Source organism: Staurois parvus, unplaced genomic scaffold (genome assembly GCF_062004578.1).
Source record: "Staurois parvus isolate SC_StPar_1 unplaced genomic scaffold, SC_StPar_1.0 ptg000013l, whole genome shotgun sequence".
Lineage (NCBI taxonomy): Eukaryota > Metazoa > Chordata > Amphibia > Anura > Ranidae > Staurois > Staurois parvus.
This window is the reverse complement of record NW_028317809.1, coordinates 7703368-7716043: the sequence shown is the minus strand read 5'-3', so window position 1 is coordinate 7716043 and position 12676 is coordinate 7703368. Positions and strand designations below refer to the sequence as shown.

Below are 12676 nucleotides of genomic sequence, written 5' to 3'. Positions count from 1 at the left end.
ATGAGAAACCCAAGTTGGCCGCATACACAAGTGCGAATGGGGCCTAAATCAGCAACTACTAACTTATTTTTACTAAAATTCTATTCATGAAAAATAAAAATTGCTTTTGTTCAGTTTACGGTGTTTTTTTTGTTTTATCTTCGACCAAAAGGTAATGATTGTAGGTTGAGATGATGATGTATTTTATATATTTTTCATAAAACAAGTATCAGTGGTCTACATGAAAGGTTCAATTTTAATCCCAGCTCACTGGATATAATTTAACTCGAATGAACATTGGATTTGTTTTGTTAAAATCTGTTAATGTTTCATGAAGTACTGTAACAGTTGCACTTCGGTTTCAGTATGTAAATGTCATCTACTGCCAGCAAGCAGCTGTAAATGTTTAACACCTTTTGTCTATGAAATGTTTCTGTAGGACTAAGTGAGAATCAGCTTTAACAGTTTATAGAGGCTTGATTCATGCATGCACATAGAAATGGTAATATACAGTAGGAGTGAATAGATTTATAAGACATTTATAACTGGTTACCAATAGATGACCATCCATTATGCTGATGCCTCAGAATTAATCTAACAGATACTCTGACATTTAACCTCCCTGGCAGTATTCCCGAGTGGGTAAAATTTCAGTACCAAAAGCGGTAACCCCGAGCTACACTCGGGCTTACCATGCGGCGCTGCATAGGGATTCCCTGCAGAGCTTACCTTGTCCTTTGCTCCCGCGGTGTGTCCCCTGCAGCGTCCCCGGCCATCTCCTCTGGCCGATGCCGGCATCCGGCTTCTCTGTTCCGGTCCCTGTGACGTCGGGAAGTACGGGCGCCGGAACCAGCGGGAAATTTGAAAATTTAAAAAAATGTCATTTTTTTCTAAACAAATTTTACATAGTAAAACATTGCTGTTTCAACCCATTTCACATACATTTTGTCCCTAGTGCTTTGTCCTGTGCCCTGTCTCATTTTGACTGTTCTTTCTGCCTGGAAACTGAGAAACGTCCATGGCGTCCAAAAAGCGTCCCTTAATGTCAAAATCGGTTTTAGACCGGCTAGAGAACAGCGATAGTAAATCAGAACCACTTGCAGAATTGAGTGATAATGATTCGTGGGGAAATTTGTCATCAGACACTGAAAACGATTTTGCGACTTTGCTCAATGATGTGCGAACTTGGCGCTATATTTCAAATTTCAGTGTTTTTGGTTTGATTATATTATTGAATTAAATGTATTATTATTATATTATTATTCTTTATGATTATTTATTAAATTATAATTTATGATTTCGTGTTTCAAATTTTATCATACCCGGGATGTTTAAGTAAGTAATTACTAAGAATTGCAGGCCTACAATACATAACACCAAATTTCCATGCAAAAAAATGGTACCGCTTTTGGTACAAAATTCCTGACATAATCATACCGCCAGGGAGGTTAAAAGAAACTAGCTAGCCATGCACTGTTAGTTTTCTTTTTTTTTTCCGTTCATCCCAGTAGACTCAAACAGGGTGGATGGAGGAATTCCCCTCACCAGTACATTGTATTCTGACAGTGTGTGTCCAGCTTTATATTGAGAAGATGTGTAAACTGCCATTGCTTACCTCCCCATGTGGCTGTCATACTTATTTAAAGAATATGTGAACAAATGCCTTGTAAAACAACCCATTCATTTTAAAATAGAAATAAAAGGGAAAACATTTTCGTACATCTAAAAACATTATACTGTAAATACCTTTTTTCACTTTTTTTTTATAAGTGATCACATAATCTTTGTTCTCAGCTGCATAAGGGGCTTAGAGAGGTGGGGGAGGAGAAACAGCGGACACTGATCTTCCCGATGAATAGCTGTACAGGGACAGTGTCAGTACAAGTCTGATATTTGGAGGACAGGCAGGCTGTGCTCTCAGCACAGCCAGAAAACTGACCTTGCTGGGGTGGATGTGCTTCTATGCCTAGCACAGGGGCGGACTGACAACTCATGGGGCCCCCGGGCAATAGGGGACAATGGGGCCCCTGTGTCCTTGCCCAAACTCAAAAAAGCCTATGAAAAAGGTACCAGGGGCATCTCATGGGGCCCCCTACTGACCCTGGGCCCTCGGGCAGTGCCCGAGTTTCCAAATGGTCAGTCCGCCCCTGGCCTAGCATAATCAGTTTTAAATAAGAACACATGGGGACTGGCAGGATCACCAGGTTTTTCACACAAAGGAAGCAATACAAAGAGAACAGGATACTTTGTAACACAAGTACATGATGCAAAAGACACATATCAGGAATATGTAATGTTGGGGTAACATATTCTTTAATGCTTTTCTAATAATTTTTTAAACCAGTATGCAGACCACTGGCCTCGTACAAGGAATCTCTAACCTCACTCTTTATATCTTGAGCCATATGTTTGTACAAGGCCATTGATTTTGTATAACACTGCAGCCAGTGTCAGCCACACACTTGGTATATTCAAAAAGAGGCTCTCACATTTCTTTCATTGCCAGTTTCCCTAATGGTAAGATTGCACGTGTAAAAAAGCACAAAAGATGTATTGGTAAAGCCTTGTATACAGTAGATGTCATGAGGGGTGGACTGACAACTCATGGGGCCCCTGGGCAATAGTGGATTATGGGGCCCCTGTGTCCTTGCCCAAACTCAAAAAAGTCTATGAAAAAAGGTACCAAGGGCTTCTCATGGGGCCCCCTACTGACCCCAGGCCCTCGGGCAGTGCCCGAGTTTCCAAATGGTCAGTCCGCCCCTGGATGTCATAAATGTATTAGTGAAGAAAGTGCAGTGCCACTTTTTAACATACAGATTAGGGTTCAGCCTTCAGTACAGATATTTAGAAATCCATTTCATATATGCCAGCTTAACTGACAGCATACTGGCAGAAATTCATCAATAGACCTTCAGATGCCCATATCCTTGTCTTTGGAAATCGTTGACCCGTAGAAACAGAGGGTATCTAATTTAAAAATGGGTGATCCCTGTGTCCAGCAAAGGGCTGCACATATAAATTCTAATTTTAATTCAAAGGACGAAATAATAACATTGACAGACATGTTAAGTATGGTCTATTATGTTCAGTAATATGCACAGAACTAGCAGTAATGTTTTATTGCATCTCATCAGTTATACTAATGTCCTGTAATATAGTATTGTATAGAAAAGTATTGTACAGTGATAAGATGGGAGAAGTGTTTATGTTCAGCAACAAGTTATTATCTCTCATTTTATGACTTTCTCAAACTCTTTGCAGCAACTAGAAAGGATCAGTGTAAAAAGTGCAAAATAGTCAAAACTGAAAAATTAAAGTCAAAAGTGTGGAATGATCAAAACCTCTATCAAGTTGTTCTTGAACAACGAAAAAAAATTGCTTCTCATTTTTCTATCCTGGCGACTGTTGACTCCAGTGCAAAATGTAAGGCAGCCCATAGATGAGTCATTTTTTTTTTTATTCAGCCTGTCAAAATGGCTTAATTTACCAATCCACACACATGATGTGAATGAGGGAATCACTCATGCTGCCTCTATTGTGTTCTGACAGCAGGGAGACTTCTGGGTGGAGAAAATCCAGCAGGGCAGTTCTACAGAAGTCAATCAGTGGATCAACTTCTGTACAACCTCTCTGCCCATACATTTTATTTATTTGTTTATTTATTACAGGTACTTATATAGCGCTATCAATTTACACAGCACTTTACATATATATTTTACATTCACATCAGTCCCTAACCCTCAAGGGGCGTACAATCTAAGGTCCCTAACTCACATTCATACACATACTAGGGCCAATTTAGACACGATCCAATTAACCTACCAGCATGTCTTTGGAGTGTGGGAGGAAACCAGAGTACCTAGAAAAAACCCACACAGGCACAGGGAGAACATGGAAACTCCAGGCAGGTGGTACTGTGGCTGGGCTTCAAACCAACAATCTTTGAACAGCCAGGTGGAAGTGCTAACCATTTAGCCACTGTGCTGCCCTGTGGATTGGAATTCATCCGGTCCCTGGTGAACTAGCCGAATTTCGATCCATGTATTTCCGGCTTAAGGGAAGATCAGATTTCTGCAGCTTTCATTCGAAAAATATGTGAGAGGAATCACTGGGATACTGTTACACATGATGACACACTTGTTCATGTGACAGATGTAAAAAAATAAGATTTACCCTCAGTTTAGGGAGATTCATTTTCACTTCCTATCATTCACACATGCGCAGAGATTCTAGTTCTTGCTAATGTTACGCAAAACACTCTGCTTTACAACTTGGGATACAGGAAATGCATAAAATCCCCTCAGGCTTAATGTGGTTGTAAACCCTTACATATACCCAGTGAAGTGGCCTCAGGTGATACACGGAGATGAAACAAATCCTCCTACATAAGTTGTACCTGTCCAGGGGCGGACTGACCATTTGGAAACTCGGGCACTGCCCGAGGGCCCGGGGTCAGTAGGGGGCCCCATGAGATGCCCCTGGTACCTTTTTGATAGACTTTTTTGAGTTTGGGCAAGGACACAGGGGCCCCATGGTCCCCTATTGCCCGGGGGCCCCATGAGTTGTCAGTCCGCCCCTGTACCTGTCCATCTGCAGGCTTCGCTTCTCTACAGCCATTCGAAGTGTTAAATTTACAAGGCTTTCAGGGAGTTCGGAAAAAAAGGGGGTGGAGAGCTGAAGTTACACTCTGCAGAGCTCAGTGAGGAGAATTCTGAGAGCTGATTGGAGAAAAGAGACACACCCCCTGCTCACAACTCACAGAAACAGAGCTGAGGCTGTCACTCTGCTGGAGATCCCTCCCCTGTCACCATTTTTCTCTTACTGTCAGGAAAACTTGTCAGAAGTGACTCTTGCTGATAACAGCGGAAAATGCAGCAGACAGAAATGACACTTAGTGCTTTTAATTGAGACAAGCACATACTATAGAGCAGGATTCTCCAAACTATGGCCATCCAGGTGTTGAGGAACTGCAAGTCACATGAGGTCTTGCAAGACTCTGACAGCAACATGCAAGACTCCCAGAGGCAGAGGCATGATGAGACTTGTAGTACTTCAACAGCTGGAGGGCCATAGTCTGGAGACCTCTCCTATAGAGGGGTATGCTTTGTTCATATTTCATGTTTGAGGTTTACAACCACTTTAACCTCTTCGCACAGACAGTATGCATATATGCGGTTTCTTGGAGGGTGGGCCTTAACGTCTAGAGGCCGCATATATGCATACCAGAATGTAAACACAGCTGTGGCGAGCACGCTCCCGGCACGGTTACAGGCAGCTACCGGAAAGCTCCTCATTTCTATTTGCAATCACGTGATCAGAAACCTCACCCTGCCTACCAGCATCAGAAACCTCTTAAAGACCAGGAGGCATCAGCATTAAGGGGTTAAGGGGAATATTTAATGTTTTCTGTTTATTTAGCATTTAAAAAGTTGCCTTTTTATGTGTACATTGTAATTATGTATATGCAATGGGGCAGCCACATTAATTCATTACATATAATAACTCTTCTTTCCACTCTCCAGTGCTAAGCAATGGTTGTGCTTTGCTGCTTCTTATTAAATTGCAAGACTATTGGGCTGATTTTCTAACAGTAAATACTCACTTTGCAAAGTAAATGGTCAAACAAAACCCCATTTTTATTTTTCCTGTACATGAGTTGGTATTTAAAGTGAACACACCTTCAACCTGCTTTCCAAACTGAGCTTTGACTCTGTCTAATAAACATTCACTTTGCATCATTAGTAAACCAAATATATTGTCTAAAATTTAATTTCAAAAGTTACTTTGTGGCTCATGTATTCATGCAATGGCAGGAAAACCATGTGACCTAGAGGAACCAATCACATTTTTTTGTCATTTCCTTTAGATTGGTGAAAGTTCGGTTTCCATAGGTTACAACGCGCTGCCCTTTGCTGCATCAAATTTAATGTTTTTGTCATTATTCAGTCAACAATAGTCTTTGCTGGTGTGCTTAGAAGTGAACTGTATCATGTGACATACTGCTACTATTTAGTAAAACAAATTGTCAGTAGCTTTTTTTAATTAATTTTCACAGTTTCTGGTCAAATTATATTTATGTTCATTTTATGAAAAAAAAATCATGTCAAAATAGTGCATTTCCTAGACGCAACACAAAATATGTACACTGCATAAAATGCTTTAATTAATACATAGTAAATTCCATTGTCTGCCAGATCAATCCAGCCTAACGTTGGCGGGCAATTTTGAGGCAGCTTCAACAAATATTTTTCCAGACATTTAGCAATTCAGTTGATACATAGAAACATCTGTGCATACAACTACATAAAGATGGTGTGCCAGAAGCTTCATTTTCTGATGCAGCGATATCTGTGCAAATTATTATTTTTTTCTTGTCCAAAGATACTAATTGTTACTATAACATAATGATTTTTCTTGTACATCTAAGTGTTAGTACTGATAGTTACAACTGATAGTTATGAATGCAAGTGTACCTCCAGCCAAAGCTGAAATATTTTTCTCTATGATGGGTAGAGCCACCATCTTTATTTGTTCTGGAGACCATTAGATATATGGAGGGTACATCTTCCAATGAGGGTACTCTTTCTGCTAAGAGAATTTCCCTCACTTTGAGAAATATTCTCCCAGTTCCTGCTCTGTCTACATAACAGAAAGTGGAGGTATATCTATCTGCTGTTCCTTTGTTTTTTCAAGTCATTGATCACTATGTCAGTATTTTTGTTATTTAAGTAGATTTTGTGTAGGCAGTCCACATAGTAAAATGTGAGGCTCATTTTGATGAAAACTTAAGAGAAGGTGAAATCACGCAGTTTGCAATCACATGCTGGTTCCTAGTGATCAATTTCCAAAAGTGCTGTATGTTGCATGTTTAGGAGATTATTTAGAAAAGATGTATAGCAATTATCATTACATTAAACCTATAACGTTTCTAATTTGAATTCTACTTTTCTAACTTTTTTGCAGGGCCGAAATCACAAAGGGACTTGAAAGTTTGAGTAGAGTAAAACCAGCAGGTGAAACATACATGCATGAAGGCTTTATGCTAGTAAGTTCATTAAGAACACTTATAGACTTCAGAATTGTGATAACTGCAATGATTGCTGACTTACTCATATTGAATAATAAAGAAAAAACATTGAGTTTTGTTGTATCAGCAGTGACACAATAACTATATACATTTTCTGTGCTTCCCCTGGACTTATGCAGGTCATAGATGGCTCGAAAACCGTGCGTTTTTTCGAACGATAAACAAAAAATCAGTTGTTCTTTAAACTGACGTAACCACCCACGATTATAAAAATCGGCCAACCACGTCATAAAGTTCACCCCATATAACAGCCAAAACATCTGTTCCTTCCAGGTCACGGCTCATGAGCATTTTTTTTTCGTTAAAACGATCGTATGATTGTTCAGACGAAGTCCGGAAGTGACGAAACGCGTTAGATGAGTGACGTCAAGACGCACGTACGCAAACCGGAAGTGTTGCCGCGGCCATTTTGTTGGTTATCCACACATGGTTTTCTGCATTTGTTTGTTGGAACTTGCATAGGAGCCATGTCTGGAGCTGGAAATTCTAAATTTTAAATGTAAGTGGCTATTAAAATTTTCCCTATACTATTGAATATGAGTCCTGAGACCCTTCTTGTCTTTCTGAGAACCTTGGAAAAATATCTTTGAAGAGAGAATGGAAGATCTCTGATCTATAATGCTGTTAAGCTGATTATATACATACAGAGGGTAATAGTATTTAATACTATTGGTGCTAGTTTTTGGTGTTTGCACAGTGTTGCAGTGATCACAGAGTGCTCACAGTTTAATTTGTAGTACATATGTGCACTATATAAAATAATTAATTTACTTTATAAAAGGTTTTTGGCACATTTTTAAGTAGTTGAGTTTTTACACTGAGTGATTATTCCTTTACATAAAGGTAATGCACTAGAGTATTTATTTTTATTTTTGAGGTTCTTACTGGATGAAATAGGATTCAATACTTCCTATTGGATGAAAAAGTTTGGAAATCTGGGACCTTTTTGAACACTGGACTTTTCTTTGGACTTTTCTTTTTTTGGACATTTTTGGGGATTTTTGAGATTTTATATGACACTTTAGGGTCTAATTGTATTATTATATCACAAAAAGGTTATATTATATGATCGTATGATTTGGCCATCATTGACGCAAAAATGGGTCGTTTTCCACAAATTTTCCAACATGACCGATAGAGTTGCAAGAAAAAGTATGTGAACCCCTTGGGATTACGTGGAGTTTTGCATGAATTGGGCATAAAATGTGCTCTGAACATCATCTAAGTCACAACAATAGAAGAACACAGTCTGCTGAACATAATACTACACAAACATTAGATGTTGCCATGGTTTAATTGCACATAACATGTAAACATTCACAGTGCAGGGAGGAAAAAGTATGTGAGGCCCTAGCTTAATGACTTCTCCCAGAGCTAATTGGAGCCAGGAGTGAGCCAACCTTGACTCCAATCAGTGTGATGATATTGGATGTGTTGCTGACAGCTGTCCTGCCCTTAAAAAACACACACCTATTTTGGGTTTACTGGTTTCAAGAAGCACTGTCGGATGTGAACCATGCCTCACAGAAAAGAGCTCTCAGAAGACCTACGATCAAGAATTGTTGACTTGCATGAAGCTGGAAAGGGTTACAAAAGTATCTCCAAAAGCCTTGATGTTCATGTGTCCACGGTAAGACAGACTGTCTACAAATGGAGAAAGCTTAGCACTGTTGCTACTCTCCCTAGGCGTGGTCGTCCTGTAAAAATGACTGCAAGAGCACAGCGCAGAATGCTGCATGAGATAAAGAAGAATCCCAGAGGGTCAGCTAAAGACCTACAGAAATCTCTGGCACATGCTAACATTTTTGTTGACACATCTACAATAAGGAAAACAGTAAACAAGAATGGAGTACATGGGAGGACACCACAGAAGAAGCCATTGCTGTCCAAAAAAATATTGCAGCACGTTTGAAGTTTGAAAAAGAGCACCTGGATGTTCCACAGTGCTACTGGCAAAATATACTGTGGACAGATGAAACCAAGATTGAGTTGTTTGGGAAGAACACACAACACTATGTGTGGAGAAAAAAAGGCACAGCACACCAACATCAAAACCTCATCCCCACTGTAAAACATGGCGGAGGAAGCATCATGGTTTGGGGCTGCTTTGCTGCCTCAGGGCCTCGATGGATTGTTGTCATTGGTGGGGAAATTAATTCCAGAGTTTATCAAGACATTTTGCAGGAAAACGTACGACCATCTGTCCGCCAACTGAAGTTCCACAGAGGATGGGTGACGCAACAGGACAATGACCCAAAGCATACAAGTAATTCAACAAAACAATGGCTGCAACAGCACAGAATACACCTTCTGGAGTGGCCCAGTCAGAGTCCTGACCTCAACCCGATTGAAATGCTGTGGCATGACCTTAAGAGAGCGATTCACACCAGACATCCCAAGAATATTGCTACACTGAAACAGTTTTGTGAAGAGAAGTGGTTCAAAATTACTCCAGATCGTTGTGCAGGTCTGATCTGCAACTACAGGAAACTACAGGTTGAGGTTATTGCTGCCAAAGAAGAGTCAACCAGTTATTAAGTCCAAAGGTTCACATACTTTTTCCTCCCTGCACTGTGAATGTTTACATGTTATGTGCAATTAAACCATGGCAACATCTAATGTTTGTGTAGTAATATGTTCAGCAGACTGTGTTCTTCTATTGTTGTGACTTAGATGACGTTCAGAGCACATTTTATGCCCAATTCATGCAAAATTCCACGTAATCCCAAGGGGTTTACATACTTTTTCTTGCAACTGTAATCCAAAAGTGCAAAAAACCTGAAAACCGGCTGACCAATTAACCCACTAACAGTGCGAAAATCGGCCAATTAATCTTTCGGATGAAAAATCGGCCGATTTTTGAACCGTCTATGGCCTTCATTTGACCTATCTATCTGCAAGCACTAAGTGAATACAGTAAAAATGTGCTCCTCACATAACTAAAATAAAAGAAAAGCACTACCTGTCTGCATAAAGTGCATAAAAATAAGTTAAGGACTATAAGGATATAAATAAATATGGATACACAATCAAACTAATGGTAGGAAAGAAGTGGAAAAAAAATCACCACAAACAGTTAGTACTCCAAGTTGTGCTGCACTCAAAGTGGCTCTAAATTTAAAAGTTTTTTTTTTTTTTACCTCAATGCATTCTAAAAATAAACATTCACTAGCTGTTCCTCCCCCACCCTTCCTTAACCACTTGAGCTCCGGAAGGTTTCATGACCAGGCCATTTTTTTCCTGTTTAGCTCTATTTTAACTGGTAATTGTGTGGTCATGCAGTGCTGTAACCAAACAATATGTATATAATGTTTTCAAACAAATAGAGCTTTCTTTTGATGGTATATGATCGCCACTGTTTCTTTTTTTTTTTACATTTTTTTGCAGTATAAATGAAAAAGTAAAGTTTTAAAAAAAAGCAATAGTTTTTACTTTCTGCTATAAATCATATCCACAGTTTTTGTTTTTTCAAAATCTAATTTCTTCATAAATTTTGGCCCAAATGTATTCTGCTACACATCTTTGGTAAAAAAAAAATCACAATAACTGTATATTGGTTGGGCTGCGTGAAAATGATAGCATCTACAAACTATGGGATATACAGGTGCATCTCAATTAATTAGAACTTTATCAAAAAATGTATTTATTCCAGTAATTCAAAAAGTGAAACTCATATATTATATAGATTAATTACACAGAGTGATATATTTCAAGCATTTATTTCTTTTAATTTTGATGATTATGGCTTAAAGCTGGTGAAAACCCAGAATTCAGTATCTCAGAAAATTAGAATATTGTGAAAAAATTCAATATTGTAGGCTCATGGTGTCACACTCTAATCAGCTAATTAACACAAAACACCTGTAAAGGTTTACTGACCCATTAAATGGTCTCTCAGTCTGGTTCAGTAGGTTACACAATCATGGGGAAGACTGCTGACTTGACAGTTGTCCAGAAGACAGTCATTGACACCTTCCACAAGGAGGGTAAGTCACAAAAGGTCATTGCTACAGAATCCGGCTGTTTACAGAGTGCTGTATCCAAGCATATTAATGGAAGGTTGAGTGGAAGGAAAACGTGGGGTAGAAAAAGGTGCACAAGCATCAGGGATAACTATTGTCACGTACCTGGTTGGGGAACCTGACGTGGAGAGAAGGCATCCTCTTACAACTCCCGCTCGGAGCCCCTGATAGTGGGAACAAAGGGAGCAGAGCCAGGAGTGGCAGGAGTGCCGGGTGAATCTGAAGCTGACGGCAGGTAGCTGGGGACCCAGGATATCCGGACACAGGCCAGGTGCGGGTGCAGGAACGTAGGTGCAGCAGCAAGCAGGTATGGCGGCAGTCAGGATGCGGATTGGGACCGGACACCAGTGCGTGGATGTAGTAGCAGCCAGGTATGGCGGTGACTCGGATGCAGGCCAGATGCGGAACCGTGGGTGCAGCGGCAGGTAAGTATGATAGCGGACAGGATGCAAGCCAGATGCAGGTGAAGGTAGGTTAATGTAGCAGAGTCAGACAAGCCAGGTCAGTATCAAGCGGGCAGATAAAGTACAAAAGCAACAGGCAAACGAATGGTCAGGGATAGCCGGGGTCAGTGCAGGCGGAGTTCTTTCTTAGTCAGGTAAATCAGAATACAGGTTTAAATAGCTTGCCTGACGTGACGTGTGCACTACTGTGCATGCACGGCCGCACGCTCCCACGCCTGCGCACTCGCACCGCCATGGCTCAAGGGGATCTGTCGCCATCGCTCAGCTGCACAGCAACAGGATCCTTGACAACTATAGCCTTGAGAGGATTATGAAGCAAATGCCATTCAAGAATTTGGGGGAGATTCACAAGGAGTGGACATCGGCTGGTGTCAGATTAAACAAAAACCTCTTTAGCAATACACACTAAACTGAGCATGTGCAGAATGGCTACGGGTTCAGTCTGTCTTATCAGAAGATAAGATGTAGACATTTGAACAAGAGGAGGGGCTGAGAAGAAAGGATCAAATGGTCTTTTTACACAGAGGATTAACCCCTTAGGTTCCACAGTGTGTATAACAAGCATGCTTTACTGCATATACAGACTGAGTTTACTGTTGTGGGTTTAGTAACACTTTAATTTGCTTGTAACATTCAAAGTAGGAATGAATGTAATTTCCTGAAAGAATACCACATACTCTGTCAGAAATTTGTTCATTCGAGAAAAATTTTCCATCCTGCTCCTTTGAATTTTTCCATCACTGGTTGAAAATGAATGTTGATTTGACCCCACTAATGATTAGAAAATCAAAACAAACAATTTTGATTGAAGTTCTACTAGCATATGGTAAGCTTTAACCCTGGTCATTGTAAATGTTACAATGACTAAATCCACTTGTGTGCCAGAAAGAAAACACATGTACGTGACTGTATTTATTATTGTTCTTTGTATTAATATGTGGTTTAAAGGCTACATGAATAATGCCTGATGCAGAACCTTGAAGTGTGTTGAAATGCAACATGAAAATTTTGAGTTAGCTAATAAAAACTATTACTCCAAATTTTCTACTTTGATACATTGCACAATTATTGCACCCAAATAACGTCCAAACAGGACAGGATTGTAAGATTTATAGTAGGAAAGT

The 12676-nt window shown here is 39.9% G+C and overlaps 1 protein-coding gene across 3 annotated transcripts in view; it reads left to right on the top strand.

The window, feature by feature from the left end:
- The window catches only part of ANTXR2 (ANTXR cell adhesion molecule 2), a 274337-nt gene that overhangs the window by 81850 nt on the left and 179811 nt on the right, over window positions 1–12676 (top strand). For all 3 annotated transcript variants that reach the window (XM_089675449.1, XM_089675440.1, XM_089675431.1), the window contains exon 5: window positions 6943–7024. In XM_089675449.1, the coding sequence (XP_089531575.1) occupies window positions 6943–7024 (82 nt within the window). The remainder of the gene's footprint in view (window positions 1–6942; window positions 7025–12676) is intronic.